This window comes from Eptesicus fuscus, chromosome 19 (genome assembly GCF_027574615.1).
Source record: "Eptesicus fuscus isolate TK198812 chromosome 19, DD_ASM_mEF_20220401, whole genome shotgun sequence".
NCBI classification, from domain to species: Eukaryota; Metazoa; Chordata; class Mammalia; order Chiroptera; family Vespertilionidae; genus Eptesicus; species Eptesicus fuscus.
The window spans coordinates 27,412,996-27,438,327 of NC_072491.1; the positions used below are offsets into that span (position 1 = coordinate 27,412,996).

The 25,332-nt window shown below is 39.7% G+C and overlaps 1 protein-coding gene across 1 annotated transcript in view; it reads right to left on the reverse strand.

Moving 5' to 3' along the window:
• Positions 1-321: 321 nt before the first annotated feature.
• Positions 322-25,332, reverse strand: part of HAS2 (hyaluronan synthase 2) — a 28,071-nt gene continuing 3,060 nt past the window's right edge. Inside the window, exons 2-4 of the mRNA XM_008143356.3 lie at positions 15,149-15,775; positions 5,107-5,208; positions 322-3,166 (exon numbers count right to left, since the gene is read on the reverse strand). Of these exons, the coding sequence (XP_008141578.1) occupies positions 2,237-3,166; positions 5,107-5,208; positions 15,149-15,775 (1,659 nt within the window). The 3' untranslated portion in view covers positions 322-2,236. The remainder of the gene's footprint in view (positions 3,167-5,106; positions 5,209-15,148; positions 15,776-25,332) is intronic.

The following is a 25,332-nucleotide window of genomic DNA, read 5'->3' on the forward strand; positions in this document are numbered from 1 at the left end:
ACCTAAATTTTTTAAATTTGGGCTGCTGTAAAGGAAAGTAGAAGAGTAGAGATGAGGAGTAGGCCAGTCTTTCTTCGTTTTCTAGATTGCTGCACCACACCAATTTTGGGGATTTCTACCTTATGTAAACTTAAATGACTTATTATCTTTACTCACTGTATTTGCCACCCCCCCCCCCAATATAATCCATTCTTAAATCCATACCATTACAATCAGGTAATGTTTTGTTTCAAATTCCCCTTCTCTTAAGAAAACACACAAACGTCTTATCAAAAATATTTTATTTACAAAAAGAATTATACTATACATCCTATACTGGAAATACATTGAATAATTGCTAAAATAAATACAGGCAATTAATTCAATCTTCTATAAGAATGAGAGAATTTGACATTTGAATGTTATCAAAGCTTAACTTAGAACATAAATAGTTAAAAAGGCAAACTCAAGTTTTAGTCTCATGTATTGGCACGGTGTTTGTTTCCCACAAGCTCTCCAATCAGTGAGAGATGGAGTGGAAGAATGTTATGTACCTTGTTGCATTCCAAAGGTAGAATGTGCATCTTTTTCTTAGGATAGATGGAACATAGAAGTCTGCTTGAAAAAAGCAGAAAGGCAGGAAGTACATGGCCCAACACTTCTCCACATGACTGTTTCATCACAATACTTTCTATGTAACTATTCATAGGTTCAATTGTGTTTTTAACACAGGTCTACACAGCACCAGCTACAAAGCAAGATGGGTAGTGTCAAAAGTCAAACTGGATAACCGAGGCTCTGGAGAAGTGAATTCGCTAGACTACAGGCATCTGGTTTGTTAATTTTTCATGTGCCAATTTCTGATACATTTATTAAACCTTGATATCATTTCTAATATGTAAACATATTTATGTTGGTCAACAGAAAAGATGAAATTATCTGTAGAATAATTCAGAATAAAAGCCCCATCAAAAAGTAAAAGAGGCTGATAATTGGAACTTAAACCTGCCATTTTGAATCTGTACACTTTACATTTATTTTAATTTATCCAACTAAATCCTGGAAACCTCTGGCTAACATACAAAGTGAACTGGCAAGCTGGAAAAGACAGGTAAAATAATATGTAATATATAGACAGGATCTGGTGAATTCAAGCCACAGAACAAAATTAACTGCATTGTATTTGTCCAAATTATACAGGTAATTTTTTTCCACTTTCCCTAATACTCAGCCTGGGAAACCATTGCCAGAATCTTCGATTATTCATCTGTGATATGCATGTTATGTCCAGTGCTGGCTTCCCAGTGTTTTCTTTTGAGTATTCCCTTTTTTTTTTAATCTTATGAAAAAAAAAATTGCACTTTTCTACCCTTTTGGCCTTGATTTTCATTTATTTACTTTTTCTTTCACACATAAGTATGTATTTTTACTCCCAAAGTGTGACAGGTATTATTGGCCTTTTCCAAATGAAGTTTTAAAAAGTTAAAATATTGGAAGTTTAAATTCTTTTTCACAGAAATAAACTATTCGATTTGAAAAGGTAGAGAGAGAAACATTTTATTCTTTCTATCATGAACAGCATCCGTCAACCAAGCTTCACATTTTGGGTAGGTTTTATAAGTTTGAATTTTTTTCAGAACCTATTTTATTTTATTTTTTTATAAAGGAAGAACAGGTGTATTTTGGCAGAGAAGGAAAAATATAGAATATGCAAAATTTGTTTTAAAAATGGGCATACAAAATTTTAAAACACAGTACAATTATATAAAAATACAGCACAGCCAACGGCCTCAAAAATTTCCTTTGGCATCTCATTTGGCAGTTAAAGTGAAAACCCTTTCTAAAGAACAATTAGCGATCAACACAGTCCATAAGTTAGGTTGTATATGTTGTAAGAACTTTTCCTTGAGTTTCCAAAATCCTTTCTTCCATGATAACCCACATAAAGCATGGCTAGTGAGGTATATAGGGCAAAACACTGTTAGGCAGATGTACAGTAAGGGAAAAGTGCATAAACAAAGAATTCTTCCCATTTTCATAGAAGTAACAGGTTACATCTGAGTTTCTTCTTGTTGACGTATCATTTTACTTTGGCAGAATCAAAATAAACCCATAGAAATGTCTTTGTTCAAGTCCCAGCAGCAGTGATATGTCTCCTGTGGTGGCATTCTCTGATGCCACAATACTGTACGGTCTTTGCAGGAACTAACGTTTTGTTTGTCCTCATGCGTGACTGCAAATGTCAATCAATGTAAGATCATACATCGAGCACCATGTCATACTGTTGTCCCTTCTTCCGCCTGCCACACTTATTGATGAGAACCACATACAGAGTCAAAAGCATAACCCAATAGCATACATAGAGCAACGTTCCAACAATGAGAACTGTCTGCTTGGAGTCTGAGAATGGCTTTTTAGATTCCTTATAAATGGTGAAAATCACACCACCCAGGAGGATTGTAAACCAAACCGAGACTGGAATGAGTCCTATGAAATTAACAACAATGGTTTTCCTTCCAGATGTGCCCCACCCAGCTTTGTTTATCGTTGCAATTGCAAACATCTTGGCGGGAAGTAAACTTGACATGTACAACACTGAGTAGAGGGACATGAAGACCATGACGATATTTCCTCTAAGGCAGCTGGCAAAGGATGATTTGATGAGACCTACTAACTGAACAGTTAACAAGAAGAGGAGGATGTTCCAAATTTTACCCCGGTAGAAGAGCTGGATTACCGTGGCAATGAGAAAGAAAGGGAAGAATCCAGTGATAACCGCTTCGTAGGTCATCCACAAGTGATGTTTATGAAACCACATGGCATTGTACAGCCACTCTCGGAAGTATGACTTGCTCCAACGGGTCTGCTGGTTTAACCATCGGAGGTACTCTACAGGTGTTTCCGTAAGGCACTTGGACCGAGCTGTGTATTTTGTTGCATAGCCCAGACTCAGCACTCTGTTCGTTAGATGCCGGTCATCACCAAAACTGCATTGGCTGCCCATAAATTCCTGATTGTACCAGTCTTCCACAAATTCATGCAGCAACGAGTTTCTGTACATCCCCAGGGGTCCACTAATGCACTGGACACACCCAAAATAAGACTGACAGGCCCTTTCTATGTTAAAAGCCATCCAGTATCTCACACTGCTGAGGAAGGAGATCCAGGAATCATACTTGTTTAAAATCTGCAAAAACGAGAAAATAGCAAAAGGTAAGCCTTAGTTAAAAATACCAACATACTTTCAACAAAAACGAATTTAAATAAATAAAAATATATGTATAATTGCTCTTAAAATTTTAAAAAACAAAAACAAAATCTGTACCATCCTGCCCTGGTCAATGGTTTGAGTGTTGACCTGCGCACCAAAGGGTTGAGGGTTAAGGGCATGTACCTGGGTTACAGGTTTGATCTCCCACCCTGGTTGGGGGAGGTAACAAACCAATGTGTCTCTCTCACATCCATGTTTCTCTCCCCCCACTTCTCTATTTCCCTCCTTCCCTTCCACTCTCTCTAAAAATCAATGGAAAAATATCCTCCGGAGAGGATTAACACAAAACAAAAAATCCATACCATCCTGAGGTTACTTAATAGAGTAAGGTTTATTTTGGCTTTTTTTCTCTATTTTTTTAAAAAAATATGATTTTTAAAATTCAGAGAGAGGAAGGGAGAGGGAGAGAGAGATAAAAAAGCATCAATGATGGGAGAGAATCATTGATCAACTGCCTCTTGCACGCCCCCTCCTGGGGAGGGAGCCTGCAAACCAGGCATGTGCCCTGACCAGGAATGGAACTAACTAACCTTGACCTCCTGGTTCATGGAGCAACACTCAACCATTGAGCCACAGTGGCCGGGTTCCTTCCTCTTTTTGACATAATTATATTTTAATGACTCTGATTCTATATTACTAGATTAATTTGTTAAGTTGTGTGCATGCGTTGGGACTTTCTGATGATAAATATTTTCTCTTCACTCTCTGACCTCTTTTTGCTATGCTTTTTGTTCTTGTTCTATTATAATAGTGAGATTTTTCTTTTCTTTTTTTTTCCTTTGGCTTTAGTTCTCAGTCCCTAAATTCTTCTTCCAGACACTTTCCTGCCATCTAGGATGTGAAAGTTTTTAAGTTCTATTGCCTCCTGTTCTGGTTAATTTCCAACTCATCTAATCCTTGGCTATAAATTTTCCTTCTCTTCCTTACTATTTTGCAATGCCAGTGATAAAAGGGTTTGCTTTGGCCTCCCTCCAAAACTTGAATCCTGAAATAATGCTCTATGTAAAGGCTATTCAAAATTATCAGCTTTTCTTGGCAATATTTCTAAATTCTCCCCTGTCTCAATTTTGTTCTGTGTTCATCTCGATTTCACATGCTTCCTTTTTACCACCAGGCTACTTTTTGTCCATTGTATTGCATTTTCTTTGCCTCCACTATCACCACGAATATATGACATGGATTATACAGCAACATAATACCTAAACTTTAAAGTAAAATTTTAATGTGCTTTTCACATTTTGCTAAAATCTAATCGCACATTTGCAAAGAACTCATTTTAACCTTCACATACTTTTGCATATTCATTTTCCTATTCCAATACCTGTTTCACTAATTATTTCTCCATTGATAGCAAATAATGTAAGATACAGAATAATTAGTAAAAAATAATTAATTGGAAAACCCATTTATTAATCAATTGCTCCTTTATCTTTCTCACTAGTATAAATTTGAGTTGCTGTTTCTCTTTCTTTGTTTTCCAATTTCGATTTTTTGATCAATCACAAGTTGGTCAGCTTTTAAAGACATGGGTATATGATAGAGAATCCATCTCCTGCCACATTTTAGTTTACTGTCAACTAAATGAACTCTAACAACAGATTTTACCAAAACATTAAATTATGGCTCAAGACCATAATTTATCGGCCACTAAAGACATGGATTATATGCTAGGACTAATCAAAGAAATCCTAAATTTTTTCAATTAGCCAAAAGAGGCAGTAAACTGGGTTCAAGACACTTCCAATGTGTAATACCTGGCCCAGAGTTTGGTGTGGTAAATGCATATTCAATGAATCAATGAATCAGAGTTCTACCAAAGTGACTGACTCAGGTAAAAGCGAAGCCATACTACACACCTGGACATCTCCCCCAACACCTCCAACCATGGGGTCTTCTTCTAAAACTTTTACCATCTCCACAGATGAGGCTGGGTCTAGCATGGTGTCTGAATCACAAACCTGCAAAAAAGAAGGAAAATGAGTTAAAGAAAATAAAGAATTATAAGAGTGATTCACACAGCCAAAATTTTGCATATACTGTATACTATGTCTTCAGCCTTCTGGTCACAAATATCACAGGGATGACAGTTGGTTATATCATGGCCAATACAAAGAGCTTGTTTTCCATCAAGTTCAGTATTTAAGTTATTAACATAGCTGGATAGAACAGCTAAAGCGATGTGCTAGGTATCCTATAGGGCCATGGTCGGCAAACTGCGGCTCGCGAGCCACATGCAGCTCTTTGGCCCCTTGAGTGTGGACGGCCTGGGCGAGTCTATTTTGAAGAAGTGGCGTTAGAAGTTTAAGTTTAAAAAATTTGGCTCTCAAAAGAAATTTCAATCCTTGTACTGTTGATATTTGGCTCTGTTGACAAATGAGTTTGTGACCACTGCTAGGGTAACCAGCTTGTCCCAATTTGCCATGGATGTTCCCAATTTTGGTCATGAAAAGTCCTTATCCCAAGGACTTGCAAAATATCTTGGGTTGATTGCTTTAGATGTCCTTTTTCTTTTTCAAATGCCTTAAGTAGGGCTTTGAGGCAACTTGTCACTCAGGTTTGAATAATGATAGGATTACTCCCATGACAGTATTAAAAGAGAGGCACACTTAACAATTATTCCCATTAATATGATGAATAAAAGACAGAAAATTCTCCTGCAGCCGCGTGTATATTTCTGAAGCAAGATGTCCATGACTTGGGCTTCGCAGATGACATTGCATTAGAAAGGGAACTAGCAAGATATTCAGACCACCTTTTATATTCTAAAGTACTCAAGTATTCATCTAGCCCTTTATGTATAAAAGCAGATGTGAATTATCTTAAACTATTCTAGAAATGTTCTTACAAACAATTTTATATGGATTTTTAAAAAAGGGAATTCTGAAACCAAACCACTATGACTTCACTTCAAGAAGATTATTTGGATTAATCTATGCCTGTAGACCCCTGACAGAAATTTCCATGGGAGGCTGCTTGTGAGCATAAGCAGACCAAGTGGACAGAGTCATAAACAGTACTTTTTCTGCACTCTGGTTTCTGAACCAATTGGAAAATAAAAAAAGAATAAGGGAGGTGAGAAACCAAAATAGCACCTGTATACCCACATAAAGCTGACATAGAGAATAGGCCTTATGTCTGTGGGAGAGCAGTCTTCATAGTGATGTTCCCCAGTATAAGACAGTATTACCTATATAGCCAATAGCATTGAAGGGTGCCAGCCTCCTCCTGCAGATACAGTGCATGCTCCTTTTAAAGGTATGACAGATGCCTGCTCTTTGGCAATAGCCCAGTTCCAGGAAAAAGGAAGGAGAAGTTGGGCTAACCCTTCCTCCTTCCATACTCTATCAGATTAAGTCACTTCTCTCTTAGAGAGGAAGGAGTGAGACAGCTGGGAAAGGCTACTACCTTTTCTCACAGATGAATCATATCTGTGGATGGAGCTTCTTCCACAAGAAAAAGTGCTGCCGCCTCTCAACTCCTGAATGATGCTAATAAATGCTGTATTCTTTTCTGGGGAATGCAGTAGGGTCTTAGTAGACAGCAAGTGATCAGAATGGACATGTAATGAAATGAACCAGTTTCATACCCCCAACCAAACAATAAATGACATGATTGGCAGAGATGGGGGTATTATCTGTAATTCCCATTATGTTGCCATCAAGTCTGACTATACTGAATGGATTTAATCAAGATTAATTTATTCATATCACCAGTATATATCTTTACAGTTCTCCAAACTACTTCATAAAAAAAGTAGGGATTTGGTTGTTCAAACAACAAAATGTAGAAATCTCAACATTCAAAAAAAAATGTGTCAATTTTACTAATAGCTATTTTTTTCTGAAAATAAAATAAGTATTAAGGAAGAATCTTGGTGAATACACCAATTTAAAAGCATTATTGGAAGTTATGGGTAAAGGGAGTATATGAGGTTATCCAGTTCTAAAAAGTGAACTGATCACCTCAGTGGACTTGGCTAAGTATAGCAATTTTAGGGTTAACGTCTGAATTTTAGGGTTAACGTCTGAATTTTTAAATTTTACTTAACATTTAAAAGAACCCATTTTCTAATAAAAAACATCCATTCGTTATTACATTCTACTTTGGTCCAGGATGGTCTCATTTACTTTAGGTGTAGGGTGGGGAGAGATTTAGGAAACAGTTAAGCATTAATTTTTCATTGCAGAAATAGGATTTTACTAATACGTGGATTTGCATTCATTCAGCCCAAGCCTCAGAAACCTAAACAAACTCCTCCAAGGCAATGCTTTGCCTCTGCCATGCCTTGTCTATCATTGGTTTGTATTGGCTAGGAGGCGGGCAGGGAGGGTAGAGAAAGCGAAGGCAGAAGTCCACTCTGCCTTTAGAATCCAGCATCCTGAGAGTTTAGGGCCACACCCACCTCTATTGACTCAAGCTGGGAAAGGTAAAACCAGAAAGCTAAAATAAGACTTAAAACAACAGGAAGGGGGCAATCTAGAATTAATGTTCAAGTAACTCCGCCTGCTTGTGAGCATAAGCAGACCAAGGCAACTGCCTCTTTGAAATGACTAAACATGAACCTAACTTCTGAGGTTCTGCGTGTTTCAATTGGCCCTGCCCCTCCCAGTTTCCAAGAGCAAAGTGCCAGGAGCTCTCAGAGAGAGACTGTTTGCTTGGTGAGTTTAACTGCGTTGGAAAGGAAAGCTCTCAGAAATCTCTTGGAAAGGAGTTTGTTATAGTAGGTTAAAGAGCCTTAAGAAGTTCAATTTCTGGATGTTATTTGGTGATTGCATGCCAATAGAAAGCCACCAGCTATGAAGTTGGTAAAAGCATGTATGTTTATGGACCTACTATTATTATTTTTAGTGTGTCCCCTCACTAATTAATAAAAAGTATGTAATGTCATGAATGTTGGTTGCCTATTTAACTCTAGGCCAGAATCTGTCGGGGAGGATATCCGCCAGTTCACAGAGTTTAACCTCACCTGGAGAAACACTACTGGACACGATATGTACACCGGAAACTGTGAGAGCACAAATCACTACATCTTTCTGTCCACACTGAATGTGTCACTGTGATTTGTTTCCACCACATGATCACTAGTCATAAGATTTCCCACTAGGAGACATGAAAGTGGAGCAAAGTCACCAAATTTTGACTAAAATGAGTGGAAAATGTCAAGACAAAAAAGACATTATTGAGAGATTCTAGCCACCTCATTTTTAACCACAAAACATCAACTAAAGTGCATGAGACCCATCTTTCTTCTTCCTTCACTATCCTAGCCAAGAGGTAAACCTTCCTCTTTCCTATCTGAAACAGTTGAAAATACTTTTAAAAAGGAATATCTTGTAACACAGGGAAACTCAAATTTCTATGTCCATAAATTGAGTTGTGTTGGAACCCAGGCACACTCATTCTCTTTTATATTATCTATGGCTGCTCTCACACTAAAACAGCAGAGCTGAATAGTTGCAACAAAGACCACATGCCCACAAAGCTTAATATTTACTATCAGGCCTTTACAAGCAAAATTTGCCTTGGGACGAAAATAATTGGTTGCAGCAGAAGGGTTCTTTTTCCCAAAATAAAAAATAATAATAATAAAAAGTTGAGATTAAATACGTTCTAAGTCCTAATTTTAATTCTAGTAGATTTTTTAAAGGTTGCCTCCAACTCCATGTTAAAAATAACGGTAACTGTGTAAAAAAAATGTAAAACATAATTAGATTTTTTTCATTCGCCAAGATTTGCTTATTTTAAGAACAAATGCTCTCACTCAGAATCAAGAATCCTTAACCTAAGTCTGTGTCTGACTATCTCTATCACCTTGAACAAGCCATTTACCATCACTGAGATACCAGGTGAGACAGCCTATAAAAGTATTTTGTAAATTACAAAGGACTGTAGAGAAGTATGCCATTAGCATTTAAGTAATAATCTTTACATGCTTATACCTCCTAAGTAAATGCATATCTAAAGAATCATGATGCTCCTTACCACAAACAGATGGACCTATAGGGAAAATCTCTAACAGGAACATGGGAATTAATTACATATCGAGAATCTTTTGTGTCTAGAACTATATATAATGATCATCTATAAGTTATTAGACTCTAAGTCCATTGCAACTTGTCTCAGTGATCTGAAACTTAAAATCTACCTCACTGTAACTTAAATAAAAATTTCCTCTAGAAATATCACTTAGTCTACCAAATGCTTTTTAAATTCTAAGACCCAAGTCTAAAATGCCTAGTCCCTATGTATCACTTTTTAAAAAATATATTCTTAATGGATTTTTAGAGAGAGGGAGGAGAGAGAGAGAGAAACATCAAAGTGAAAGCAAAACATTGGTCAGCTGCCTCCTGCACGCCCCCTAGCAGAGATGTAGCCTGCAACTGGGGCATGTGCCCTGACCATGCCCTGACGGGAAATCAAACCAGCAACCTTTTGGTGCACAGAATGAATGAAGCCCAATCAACTGAGCCACACCTGTCAGGGAAGTTTCACTCTTTTAAAAACTGAGGCCCATAGCAAGTAAGCAACAGAGATGAGTCCAGAATTCACATTTCCCCATTTCTAGTTCAGTGTGCTATTAATCTTATCCTCTAAAATGAAGGATACAAGGAGACATATAACTCTCTCAACATCAGCCCTCAGAATATTTTGGTTGCTTAGACTTCCTAGTCAGAATAGGAACCAATCATATTGCATACAGTGGATGCTCATTACTCATGGTAGTTACTGTTCTACAGTTTCTGTGAACAATGAATTAGCAAATACGGAAAAATTGCTTCTAGCAGGAATATAGGGTTAGCTTCCTCCAAGCCTCTTGTCACAGCATTTTTTCTACTGATCATTATCTAACCTTGTTTTATTTATGTTTAAATACACTATATGAGTCATTAACATTGACTTCAAGGCCAACAGCCCTATTAAGTCTAAACAAAGCTCTTCTAACAAACATATTTTCTCCATAAAGCAATTAAAGCCTCTTGCTCTTATGCACACTAGAGAGCCCTTCAGGACTACACTTGGGGCCATTTAAAACAGCTACATCACCAAAGGAAAAAAAGCACAAAAATGTGAAAACTAAAATATTACCTAGATTGTAAGGAAGTTACTTGTTTACAGTATAAAAGCTAGAACAAGAAGGCAAAGCATGGTCTTGTTAGAGTGAAATTTTTGCCACTCCACATGTCTGCAAACGATCACAAAAATACTTGCAAACATTGATGTGAGGTTACAAATATGTTTTAGTGAGTGGCATAATTTACAAATGAAGAACCCATGAATAACGAGGGTCAACTCTTATGAATGATTTAGTCTTTCTCCTGCTCAAAGGATCTTGGATACCTAGGGTGCTGCCAAATTAAATAAAGGCCAACAGTCCAAATAAAATTGCCTCTTATATTCTTTCCTTTAGAGAATGTCCATGCTTATTGTATATTCTCTACCTGCTAAATCCCTAATGCACACATTGGGGAATATTGTTTTTTCCTTTGTTGCACAGACTGGTGGCCACTTATGTTGGCACTTATTCATGTTTGGTGATAAGAGATAGGAATGAATAGAGCAATTATATAATCTAACTATTAAAGTCTTCTGATATTGAATATTAAAAAGAACAAAAAAGTAAATATAATATAATCCCAAAATTGTTTTTTAAAGTAAGGGAAAAACAGAAAGTTATACACCAAAAAGTACTTAAAATTTATAATCTATGGGTCATGTATTTGTTACCGGTGATTTTAATTTTGCTCATTGTGCTTTTCTATAGTTTTTATACATGTGTTTCTTTGGTAAATAAAAAGCTACTATAAATACTACTTTGCTGAATCTTAAACCATATCTAGATAGGTCAGAATCTGTCCTATTTTGAAAAAGTTTCCCCAGAAAAAATCCTGGATTCAAAAATGAAGACCTTCCTCATTCTCTTTCTCATTTCCTTCATCTTCTCTTCTTACTTTATTATTTGTCTTCTGTTTTTCTCCATCTCTGAAATCTGCCACTAGCATCTTAGATGAATTTGCTACCACACTGGCTTTCTCTTAGACTGAAGCTTTCCTCCATATTCCATGTCAGCATTAATTATTTGAGTGGCTTTAAGGCTGAGACAGTAGTCAAAAGAGGAATAGAGATAAACACTAAGAGGAATGGAGAGGTGGTAATCCTATATAATAAAGAGGTAATATGCAAATGGACCATCACGCCCTCACAAGATGGCTGCCTATGACCAGGCCAGCAGAGGGGTTAGTGAGGGATGACCAAAGGAATGAACAAGCAGGCTGCATGGGGCAACCAGGCCGGCAGGGGGGTTAGTGAGGGACGACCAAACAACTGAACAAGCAGGCTGCATGGGCCAACCAGGCCGGTGGGGGGTGGGGGGGGGGGGGGTGCGTGAGGGGTGACCAGGCTGGCAGGGAGAGCAGTTGGGGGTGACAAGGCCAGCAAGGGGGGGGGGCAGTTAGGGGCAACTAGGCTGGCAGGAGGGGCAGTGAGGGGTGACTAGGCTGGCATGGGGCAGTTGGGGGCGATTAGGCCAGCAGTGCGGGGGGCAGTTAGGGGCAACCAGGCCGGCAGGCGGGGCAGTTGGGGGCAACCAGGCCGGCGGTGGGGGGGGGGGGGGCAGTTAGGGGCAACCAGGCCGGCAGGCAGGTGAGCGATTAGGAGCCAGCAGTCCAGGATTGTGAGAGGGATCCTGGTTTGGAGAGGATGCAGGCTGGGCTGAGGGAACCCACCCTCCCCAGTGCACGAATTTCATGCACTAGGCCTCTAGTTGATATAAATAAATCCTTTTCTGGAGGAGACCAGAGGGAGCTGACCCGGAGAGCCCAGGAGTAGAAGGTTAACCTGGAGATAGGAGGTGAGGTTAGATACCCTTGAACCTGTAAGTAGGAGGCAAGGTCATCTGTTAGTAGTTAAGCAGGAAGGAGTTTGGGTGGGGAGCTGGGAGAGTGATGAAGGTATGCAATAATAGATCATGAGAGCAATAAGAAAGACATCTATCTATTCAATGTCAAGTGAAGAGTGCTGACCAGTGCCAAAGACCCAGCTGCAACTGGAAATTAACCATTTTGGTCATGTCTGCACAGTGAAGCAGTATTTTCCAGCCAGGTTAGCAAGGATAGTGAACAGAAGGTCAATTTTGTCCCCAGCCCTCATTTTCTCTTATGCATAAGCACTTGAACCTTGCTTGCTTCCTTCCTTCCCTAGTAAACCTGAACTCCAAGTTTGGGGGTTAGTCACTTGTAATGCTTAGTAGCCAACATCCTCCTCCCCCTTTCTCCTTTGTCTTTCTGTGGCTTCTCCTCTGCAACTCTCAGACCCTGGGTCAGTCAGAATGTTAGATTGATAGTATGTTAGTTTGAACTTTATGACATTCCCGTTGTTATAGGGCATACCTGGTTAAATATTGGGGATTTGATTGATGAGGGATGGCAGGATGGAACTACCTGGTTTCAGAATGCCACAAGGTGGTGTGTGTGTGTGTGTGTGTGTGTGTGTGTGTGTGTGTTTGTTTACACTTCTTTGAGCACTTGAAATGGACCAAGAATCCCAGGAGGATTCAGCTCCCAGTTACCAGCTGTTGCTGGGTCAATCTCTCCTGAGGCTTCAGCCTGAAGGAAGGAAAGGTCTCCAGGCTGATTAGGGCTCTAGCAGCAAGCCTACTCCAACATTTCATATTGTGTATTATTTTTTCCTGGACAGGCACAATGTCAGGTTGTCAAGGATACAAACAAAATTCAAAACAAAAATGATGGGAAAGGGGGTTTGGGAGGAGCAGGTTTGTAAGAAGGAAGAAAACCCACACAATCATGTCTTGATTAGAAATGACAAGTGATTGTTTTAACTACAATTAAAAGCAAAATATCAACAGATGTTTTCTTATTTTATGCCCAGAGCATCATTTTTCAGTCCTATGCAAGTTCCCCAGTCATTCCTTCCTTTAAATAGGTCACCTCATCCCTCATCTAGGCCTGAAGTTGCAGAAGTAGGTATAAAATGTCCTGAGTTAGCTGACTTTAATTGTGAAAGTTATAGAAATTAAGAGAAACTTGGGGTTGGAACTCTATCAACTCCTTAAAAGAGAGATCAATATGCAGATTGGTATCAACTGAAGAAATGCCCCCAAACTCTTCAGATATTAACCCAAATTAATAGTTGTAGCAATTGACATGTATTATAATTTTTAAGAATCACATGATTATCTATATATATAAAAGCCTAAGTGACCAGATGACCAGTCGACAGGTTGCTATGGCACACACTGACCACCAGGGGGCAGATGCTCAACACAGGAGCTGCCCCCTGGTGGTCAGTGCACTCCCACAGCCAACCTCCCAGGGCCAGCCAACCTCCCGGGGCGGCCAACCTCCCAGTCCCTCCCCGCCAGCTGGCCGGCCCGGGTCACTGGCCAGGCCGAGGGACCCCACCCGTGCACGAATTTGTGCACTGGGCCTCTAGTATAATAATAATAATAATAATAATAGTAATAATAATAGGAAACTTGTAATAATATTAACACCATCATTAACAACTTTTGCTACTTTTGTCATATTTTTTGAAATCATTACCTCAAAACCCTTCTATCCAGAAAACTGAGGCTCAGGGAAATGGCCCTGCTCAAGTCATCCAAGTAGAAATACGTGGATTCAAACCTCAGTCAACTGACTCTAAAGCCAGTGCCCTAAGCCCTGGCAGGGTAGCTCAGTTGGTTAGAGCATTGTTCCTATATGCCAAGATTGTGGATTCTATCCCCGGTCAGGGCACATACAAGAATCAACCAATAAGTGGAACAACAAATCTTTCTCTCAAAATCAATTTTAAATCTGGGGGGAAAAAAACAACAAAAACAAGAGGCTGCGATCAGAGAAATGTACTCAAAGTGCTCAGGCAAAACAGGAAAAGGGACAAGGAACAGATCACTCTCCGTAAAAATAAAAATTTAAAAATCACACATACTAATTTAAAGCCAGTGTCCTTTCCCATGCTGTTTTACAGAGAGACCCACTAGGCATGACTTTGTGGCAATAAAAGGCCACACGGTAAAAGGGGTCTTCTAAAACCTAGGATTGTACTCTTAAGAGAAAAGGAAGATTTCTTAAACCTGAGACATGTCTTCCTTCTCATCTCATCATGGCCAAAATCTATGAGCATCCTAAAGAAAAAAGCTTCAGTAAGAACTAGGAGAGGAGAAACCCTACAAGTGAGCAGTCAGGAAATTAACGAGACACAGCCCATCTAATTTTCATGTGAGCAAACACCATCACAAATGCTTTCAAAGGTCAAGTTGCAGTGAGTGAGGTAATGCTGTTTGGGGAGTGAAATAAACATTACTTTGGTTTTGCTCTGGGAAGGTTTTTCCTTTTTCTCCCTGTTTCATATTTCTTCTCTTTCTCTCTCTGTTTTGAATTCGTTACCCTTTTCAATCAAAATCGTTCTCATCACTCTCATTTTGCCAGGTCTCTGTGAACACCGTTTTATAGCCTTCCTTTGGGTCTGCAGATTTTTTTTTTTTCTCAAGACCCTCTGCTCAGCAGACACTATTTTCTTACAAGGCTGGGAATTTTAAGAGTGTGGAAAATGACGTTGGGTTTGACTTGGCAGAACCAAGGGGGGCAGAGAAGGGAAGGGGAGAGAAAGTAGGAAGGGTCTCCTGTTCAAAATAACCTTGACTTCCAACCAACAGCATTGCACAAGTTAAGCATTTTCATAGATAGTCTTAACAGTTTTACAAGGCTTTTCCCCGCCTCTTTCAAAATGTGCTTTCAACAGTCTTGCTGTTTTCAAATGCACTGAAAGGGGCACTGTGTTCAGAAGTGACAAGGATGGGCTATAAGCATATGACTGGAGAGATACAAAAGCTGCTTTATTTGGATGTATGTTTGCCCTGGCAGGAATTCGGAAACCTACCTGCACATAATCCACACTTCGTCCCAGTGCTCTGAAGGCCGTGTACATGACTTCTCTTTTTCCACCCCATTTTTGCATGATGCAAATACTTTTGTTGGACAAGACCAACTGGGTGACATGCTGGGAGCTTTCTTTATGGGACTCCTCCGTCTCACCGGGACCCTTCTCGTGAAAGTTGTTCTTCCAAATATAAGTGGCTGACCTGTCCCTGCCCATGACTTCACTGAAGATGTCCATCATGTAGAGGTCATCTTCTGAGTTCCCATCTATGACCATGACCACTTTAATCCCAGGGTAGGTGAGCCTTTTCACAGATTGCAAACATTTCCGTAAGTAGTCTGGATCTTCTTGATACGCAGCGATGCAAAGAGCAACAGTTTTGTTCAATTTGATGGGGGTTTCTAAGGATTTTTTCATTTTTCGGTGCTCCAAAAAGGCGAACAGGCTTTGGATGATGAGGTGTGATGCTAAAAAGGCACCATACAGTCCAAAAGAGAAGTAGTAATTATCTGTTTGGATAAACTGGTAGCCAACAATATAAGCAGCTGTGATTCCAAGGAGGAGAGAGACTCCAAAAAGTGTGGTTCCAATTATTCTCAGGATACATAGAAACCTCTCACAATGCATCTGTAATATAATCAAAGATACTCGTGGTTAACGACTCTTGTTCCACACCTTTTGTATACATGGTTACCATTAGACGAGGAGCATTCAGGAGTTCTAACCTCAAGTTTCTCACTAACTAGCTGACTTTCTGCATCTCAGTTTGCTCATCTGCAGAATGGGAATATAAGGATGTCCTTCTACAAATGACCCCTCAAAGGGCTGTTTCAAGAATCAGATGACATGATGGTGCATGGCATTATCGAAAACCACAATGTGTTAAACAAATACATGGAAGCGTTATTTTTAGTGCGTTAGATCATTTATCTAAGGTAACACTCTATGTATGTGGTCATAGCTAGGTGTGAAACCTAAATTTCCTAGTGAGCCAGTCATCTTTCTTCCTACACCATGTTTTCTCCTCATCCCCAGTACTGACCAGCAACAAATCCAGAAGAGATTTTACTAAATTGCTCATGGCATTCATCCTCTCTCCAGTGCAAATCCCTCAGCTCTCACCCTTTCCATGCACCCAGCTGAGGTTGGAGATCAAGTATCCTACCTGGACTCTAGTACTGGCTCTTTCATCAACTAGCTGTGTAGCCTTTGGAGGGTCACTTTACCTCTCTGGGCCTCAGGTTTTTTTTAATCTGTTAAATGAAGGAATTTAGACTCAATTATTTCCAAAGTCTCCATTGACATTAAAAATGCATCATGCCTAGGTGTCCTGCACAGACATCTATCAAAGCCCCTGTAATTCTGCATTGCATTCTTTTTTTCAGATGGCTGTCTCCTCCTCCCATCATCACTAACACCAGAAGGGGATCAGGAACCTTACTGGACCACAGTAAGCATACAATAAATGTTTGTAGAAATAAATCATCAATTAAAGAAATAGCATCATGCTTAATTTCAACAGGTAACTTTCAGATCCTCTTAAAAGCTATAACACATTAGACCTGAAACACATTTCAGCTCTTAATAGTCAATTTGTACTCCTCCCTACAGTTTGTGTATCTCCTGGTTAAGGCTGGAACAACTAGAATATAGGAGGACCATCTTTCTGTGTTTTCCAAAGCATCTTCAAGCTTGAGCATTGAAGAGGTGCCTGGTAGACCTTTTTATTTATTTTCTCTTGTTGGATTTCTGGTCCCAATTTCAGTGTGTGTGGGGGAGGAGGTTGCCCACATATCCAATAAGCAATACTCTGGTCACCTGCTGGGTGTCCTACAATTTAACTTAATTCTGACACTATCTGCCCTCCATCCCACAACCTTCTGATCCCAGTCCCAAGCTCAGGTTGTTACCTGTACTTCTTTTAAAAAATATATTATTGATTTTTTACAGAGAGCAAGGGAGAAGGATAGAGAGTTAGAAACATCGATGAGAGAGAAACATCGATCAGCTGCTTCCTGCACACTCCCCACTGGGTATGTGCCCTCAACCAAGATACATGCCCTTGACCGGAATCGAACCTGGGACCCTTGAGTCTGCAGGCCAACGCTCTATTCACTGAGCCAAACCGGTTAGGGCATACTTCTGATTATTTATCAGAGGTTCTTAAGACTCCCTCTCCTTGAATTTGATGAATTTGTTAGAGCGGCTCACAGAACTCAGGGGACCCATTTACTCACCACAGCACCAGTTTATAAGAGGATATAACTCAAGAACTCTTCCAAGAATGAACTGCAATGAGGAATTGATATAAAGGCAGTGTCCCCATCTTCAGTCATTCACACCAACTTCAGGGTTTTCATTATACTAGTATTTACATATAATTACCGTTTAATCTTTTTCTTTAATTCAACTAGTCTTTGAAAGCTGAGTTAATTTATTTTCAATGGAAACTTAGGCTCAGCAATTATCTCTGCAAAATTTAATGTTGGATATGCCATCTATAGTTCCCTATTCCACATTAAGGCTTAAAATTGCATGTCATAGCATTCAATTATCTTGTATTATTATCTTGGTTGTTACTAGTTGTGTGGCCACCACGTTGCTCTCAGCTCCAAGAGGCACCATTCCCATTCCAGTCCCTGTGGTCATACACTGAGGTGGATGTGCATTACACTGAGTGTGGCTGCTCACCAGGGTGCTTCCTCCTTTGGAGCACAGACTGCTTGATGTGGCCCATGTTCCAGCCTTTGGAAACTGGACATGGGTCGCTTCCACTTGGGACTTTTAAAAGAGAGAGTGGGCATCCTGCAGTCTCCTTTCCTCCCACCAGCTCATACCAACATGGTCCTAGGGCAGTGGTCGGCAAACTCATTAGTCAACAGAGCCAAATATCAACAGTACAACAATTGAAATTTCTTTTGAGAGCCAAATTTTTTAAACTTAAACGTCTTCTAACACCACTTCTTCAAAATAGAATTGCCCAGGCCGTGGTATTTTGTGGAAGAGCCACACTCAAGGGGCCAAAGAGCTGCACATGGCTGGTGAGCCGCAGTTTGCCGACCGTGGTCCTAGGGCATTGCACAGCCCAAAGATAGAGCGAGCTTGGTCCTTGAACTGCCAAATGGAAGGAGCCAGCCACCAGTCAGGAATAGCTGCCGTGGAGTCTTATGCTATCAAGAAATAATTTGAGCGTTTGTTTACCCGCTCCAAATTGTGGGTTTAGTCCACCCTCAGAATATAACCAAGGTTATGCAATGCAGCCTAGAGACCAAGATTTGAGACTGTGAACATTACTTTCCTTTGCTATATACAGATGTCAATAATGACCCTGCACCAGGCTGCTCCGGGGAGCAAAATCACAGTGTACAAGTGATTTTTAAAAATGCAATGCATTTTAAAGTATTCGGCTAACAAGGAAGCTAAAACAAACGAACAAATGTGTGTTCTACTTCTAGCACTTATGTAGGACACCAGAATATGTACAATGCTGCCTAATAAAGGTAATCACAGCACAACTGGAAAGTTCAGGCTGCTGGAGAGTTGGTGAAATCTTTTCAGTGAAAGGCAAGAGCACAGCATCCCTTGCTAATTCAAGCAGCTGTTGGGATGCTTACATCTCCCACCGGGTGCATGAGCCAATGCCGAAAGGTGCTGGGAGCACCAGACTTGGAACCTGTCCGTTTCCAAGACGTGAGTCATTCTCACAAGAGTGAAACATTTAAGGGGACGAAAGCCCTCTGCCAGGGAGAAGCTGAAGTGTGTGTTTCACTTGTGTTTAAAATCACCATAGCCAGCAAAAGAACTGCCTGCTATTCTTTTTCCATTATTCACATTTTCCTTGCTTTTATCAACACACGTGGACAGAGAGTGTTGGCAAAGCATCTGCGGGCCACAGCTGAAGTGGGAACACCATCTGACATCATAGGCGTCTACAGAATGTCCTTTGGAAGCCTGGGCGAAGTGGCTGGTAACTTGAAGCAATGTGGCTAGACCTGAACCTTTCTATTTCTGCGAGGTACTGCAGTGTTGCCCCGATGGACACACACAGCATCTCAGTCCAGGCCACAGGGCAAAAGGCACATGTCAGAGCCAGACTTACTGAGGGAATACGTTGATTTCAGGGAGTGACATACAGGATGTGTTTCTTTATAATTTCCCCTGAATGATTTCATAGATATGGGCACCATATGTGTGAGACTCTTTGAGACAATCCCCAATTCAAATACTCTGTTTCATAAGCAAACTTTCATTGGCAGACATATGGCTTTACTGTTAAATAGGAAAATCTGGTTAGTTTCACCCTAGATCATAAGCGCTTATTGCTAGATAAAAAGATGATTTAGAAATCTACCTTCCATAAATATTTAAAACATAAAAGTTGGATTTTTTTGCTCCGTATCAGACTTTAGCCTATTCATTAATTATTTTTAAATGTTTTTTTAAATTATTTTAGAGGAAGAGGAGAGAGAGAGAGAGAGAGAGAGAGAGAGAGAGAGAGAGAGAGAGAGAAAGAGAGAGAGAGAGAGACATCGATGTGAGAGAGAAACATTGATCTATATGCACCCCGTCCAGGGATTGACTCTTGCGACCTGGATATATACCCTGACCGGGAATCAAACCAGTGACCTTTGGGTGCGTGGGATGATGCTCAATCAACTGAGCCACATTGGTCAAGTGCCTATTCATTAATTTTTAAGTTGCTACTGGACTTAATAACAATTATTTACTAAATATTATTCTTTCAGAATTCTAAGCCAAACTAGGTGTTCAAGAATGGCATGATGCACCATAATTTAAGATCCACAAAGCCAACATTTTTTTATACTTGTTTTCACTAATGTACCCCAAGAACATAAACCTGGGTTATATCTTTTATAAATATTTACTAAATACCAACCTGGCTTATGATTGCTATTCAGTAAATACGTGCTAGATGAATGGGTGTAAATTCAATATCATATTGCCATCACTGTTGTGTCAGCTGACATTCATTCATCATTTATTAGATTCTAGGCAGTGAGGCAAGTTTTGTTTGGTTTGTTGAAAAGCATGATCCTATTTAATCTTAATAACTTTAAGTGGTCAATGTATAGTTAATCTCATGTTACAAATAACATATACATGTGATGAGGAAACTAAGACTCTGAATATTTAAGTAACCTGCTCAAACTTACAAAACCAGCAGTAGGATCCAGCCAGTGACATAATGCCAGGTGATTAGAATATTCTCAGAAAATATTTGCAGAATAGATGTGAACCCTCCTGGCAGCATCCTTTTTTTCTGGCTATTAAGACATGTTATATAAGGTTAGAAGAGAACGTTGAAAATGATTTTCCTGCTGTTATGGAAAATGAGAAATTGACATACACTCAGTCACAGACACAAAACTAGCCAATCCTCAGAAGATATCTGGGCTCGTATACTTTCCTATGTGGGTACAGCCAAAAGGGACATGGAATGAGGCTGGCATAAAGGAAGCTGGTGGTTCCATCCATGCAATAGCAGTGCTGCCAAAATCCTGCTTTACTATAAGAAACGCCTGTTTCTATTGGTCCTACCTGCAGAGCAGATATAAGCCTTGCTGTTAGCTCATATACCCCAAGTGGAACTCGATAGGCATTGGGTATCAGAACCTTTTCCTACCCCGTGACCTCCTGATATTAACCAGAGGGCTAATGTTGCATGAGAATAACAGCTGCTCTCCCTGCCCTAGTGAAGTGGTGAGAACTGAATTCCCATAGCTTTCATAAACTGGTCCTTTTGTTTTGGATCTGGGAGAAATTGAAGTGAATTCAAATTAATTGAATCAGCATCTGGGAAAGGCTGCAGACTTTAGTAGTCAAAAAAGATACCTCTTCTGAGAAGTCCTAGCTTACCACTCCCTTTTGAACTAACGTCTCCTACCTGCCCTCTCTCCACTCCCTGTCATTGTCTCTCCCCTAACCATGTACACTCTATGGCTATAAGGATGTGTGTGTCTCAATCAACTGTGCATTCCTGTACCAAAAAAAAAAAAAGGTTCTAGCACATAGTAGGTATTTAATACTACATTCTGAATAAATGAGTAAGCCCATTTGGACTCAAGCAGCCAATGCAGACTAACAGAGCAAAGGTCACTTCTCAATCTCTGGCTCAGTGAACATATGTTGAGCCACTAAATGTACCCCTCATGCAGCAATTTTTTTCTTACTATAAAGACAGTTCCATAACTTCTTGCTCAGCCATCTAAAGATAATGGTTATGTGTGTGAAGGGGGGAAGGGAGGTTGGGGGAAGGGTACCAAACCAGTTCTAGAATACCTTTGGAAAACAAAGTTACAAAAGGAAACAAAAAACTCGAAAAGACATATGTACCCTCACATTATTTACCACAGCCAAGATATAGAAACAACCTAACTGTCCATCCTTGGATAAAATGGAATATTATTTGGCCATTAAAAATAATAAAATCTTGCCATTTGTGACAGCATGGATGGACATTGGGGGCATTGTACTGAGTGAAATGGGTCAGACAGGGAAGGACAGATACTGTGTGATCTCTCTTATATGTGGAATCAAATAAATAAATAAGTAAATAAATAACCAAGCTCTTATATACAGAGAACAGACTGGTGGTTGACAGAAGTGGGAAGGTTGGGGGTAGGAGAAATGGGTGAACTGTTTATTTCATTTTGGTTTTTGCTTAAATAAATTGGATTTTTAAAAAAAATCATAATATTCTATTATGATGATAAATTATCTTTGCATCTATATTCTGAAACAATAATAATTAATATTTATTAAACACTCTGTATGTACCAGGCACCTTGCTAAGCACTTTAATACATTTCATTTAATCTTCACAGCAAACTTGGGAGGTACTGTCTACCCCAGGTTACAGATTAAGAAACTAAGGCTCAGCCCTAGCTGGTTTGGCTCAGTGGATAGAGCATCAGTCTGCAGACTGAAGGGGCCCAGGTTCAATTCCAGTCAAGGGCACATGCCTGAGTTGCGGGCTTGATCCCCATTAGGGAACATGCAGGAGGCAGCCAATCAATGCTTCTCTCTCATCATTGATGTTTCTATCTCTCTTTCCCTCTCCCTTACTCTCTGAAATCAATAAAGATATATTTTAAAAAAAGAAACAAGAAACTAAGGCTCAGAGAAAAATACACAATTGCTTATCGGTAGAGCTGATATTCACAACAAGGATGATTTGACCCAGAGACTGTGTTCTTGACCATTATACCTTATTATATCCTTTAATAAAAATATGCTTATAAATGTGAAAGATGATACCAGCATATTCTTACAGAAAGAATATGCCCTGGCTGATGTGGCTCAGTTGGTTGGGTGTCCTCCCCCCTGCATTGAAAGGTTGTTGTTCCATTTCTGGTCAGGGTTTCAGGCTCAATCCCAATAAGGGATGTGCAAGAGGCAGAAGAGGCAGCAGATCAATGTTTCACTCTCACATGGATGTTTCTCTCCCTCTTCCTTTTTCTCTCTCTAAAAACCAACAAAAAATATTTTAAAAACAATATATATATATAACCTCAGACATAAATTCCCAAATAGTTTTTCAAAACTGACATTTCTCATCCCTCATTCACTATCTTATCAGAACATTAGGACATTTGTCTTTTGCATTTTATCGTCTTTGGTAAGTTTTTGGTTGTGTTTTTTCCAGAGAGGAAGGGAAAGGGAGAAAGAGATAGAAACATCAATGATGAAAGAGAATCATCGATCAGCTGCCTCCTGCACACCCCGTACTGCGGATTGAGCCGCAACCCCGGCACGTGCCTTGACCAAAATTGAACCCCAGGACCCTTCAGTCCACATGCTGCTCTATCCACTGAGCCAAACTGGCTAGGGCTGGTAAGTTGTGTTTGTTTGTTTTTTAATATTTCAGCATGATCCTTCAAGATAACCTATTAAGCAATTGTCTTGCACATGTGCACTGTAGATATTTGCACTAAACTAATTTAAATAACTGGTCACAATTTTTTTTCTAATTGAAAAATAAGGTGTTAAGTAAAACCAGACATTTTTTTTTTTTATTCATTCATGCCCCATTTTAAGTTCTAGGTAACTCAGAACAAAAGTCTTACCTTACTTAGAAATCTGTATCTTTCAGTTGAATGTTAAGTTATCCATATCTATAAAGGTTGAATTTGGGTGTAAGAGGGAGGGATGATGAATGTAGTAGAAGTCAGTGACTATAGTCTAAGGTATATTTGATTACTTACTTAGATCAAGAAAACCAAGGATGTTATGCAGGCCTCCTTCCAAGTGTATTCCACCCAGATGAGAGTCAGTACAGGTTTAAAAGTCCAGAAATCAGAATGCCCAGTTAATGGAAAATGAAGCAGCTAAGCTTGACCTATGAGTGCACTCTGGTTCCCATGCTACGGGCTTTGAAGTCTGCCTCTTCCTCTCCAGCCCCACTGTGGTTATCCCAGCAGAGAACCTGGAGCTGAGCTTGCAGGGTTAGGCAATAGCCGTGCATAGGCCTTGTCCCCACAGCTGTGTCTGGATCCAGAGCTTTAAGTTTCAGGTTTCTTTTCATATGCACCATCAATACTGATCAATCACTCCTAGGATGCCAATACTCCCAACTACCCTATGGCAAAGGGGAAAATTACAAAGACTTGACATGGAATCTTAGGTCTATGCTTCTCCATTGGCTCCTGGCCACTGATTCCATAGAGCAAAACTCTATGTGGCCACATGTACCACAAATGCCAAGTCTCTTCATGAAATCTTTCCTGATCTCTCTCAATCACATATGATTTGTCCTCAACTTGAGCCCCTATAAAACTTGACTAACCCAGCTGTAGCATGTCCACTTCAAGGACATTATATTTACTATTTCTTGGATTACATTTCATCCACACCCTGACTGTGACTTTAAGTTGCTTAATCTTTCCGGTCAAGGCTCCTTTATTTATAAAATTTTCTTTGGGGGTGGGGGGTGCAGAGTAGGGGGTAGCTATAATGGATGTAAAGTGCCTAGCTCAGTGCCTGAGATGTATTAGACATGTAATCAACAGTAGCTATTATTTTATATTTCTTATGAGTCAGCTCATATTTTGCCTTATACTATAGTTAAAGGCTTTGTACACTGAATTCCATTAAAATGTGGACTGCATCTTATTCATTTCAATGTGCAGTAGAGATGTAGGCATTTAAGAGGCATTCGTTCATAAATATTCCTTGAATTTAAAGAAAATATTCAACGGTATGACCTCATTTTATTTATTTTGACTCATATCAGTAACATTCTTCTAGATTGTGGGCAAGGCAGTATATATGATATCCACATAGGTGACATTCAAAACAGACCTAATAACTTAAGGTATGTGCAATGGGATGATGCTTAGTCTATGCAGATTGCTGCGAGACAGTCCAGGGTTAAAATCATGTTGGGGTAATGGAAGGGATTTTTCTGCAGGGAGCTGTCCCCCCCATTCAGCTGTCATACCAGCTGCCACTGGCTCTGTCCTGGCAGCCTCTTGGGGAAGCACAGCCTGGGTGTGCATGGGTAAAAAAAGAGAACCCAGAAAGGGACAGTGAGGTTATGCTCTCTTCTCCAATTTCATTAACTCATTCCACCCACCCCCTTACATTATGCAAAAGCCAGGAAGCTAATAAGGCAACCACTACTTATTTTTAGATTTAAAATGTAACTGTAATATCACTTTGCCAAAGGGGGTCTGGACACTGACCCATAGATAAGGGCTTTCCCCACAGTGCCAATAACAAAAAATAAATGAAACAGTGAAAGGTATGTGTTTAAAATTTCAAGAAAAAAAAATTGTTTTGAAAGAAATCTTAGCTGGGAAGGAAACCATATGTGGAAAAGTATTCATGAAATTCAACATTGTGGGGCTATTCTATAGACTGACTTAACAAAAATAATTATACAATCTGATTTACTTTCTAGTAACAGTTTCTTATTCATTCAGAGCACAATTCCTGTTTTCCAGGAAGGTAACTGACTAAATATTTTTGCTTCCTTCCTGGAGAGTGACATTCAAATTTGATAGTAGTCATTGATTTAAGACCTTGGATTTCTATAACTTACATAACTCTCTGATAAAGTAAGGATTTAGTGCAGCCCTGGTTGGTGTGCCTCAGTTGGTTGAGTATGGTTCCCTGCACGGAGGGGTTGCTGGTTGATTCCCTGTCAGGGCACCTGCCAGGGT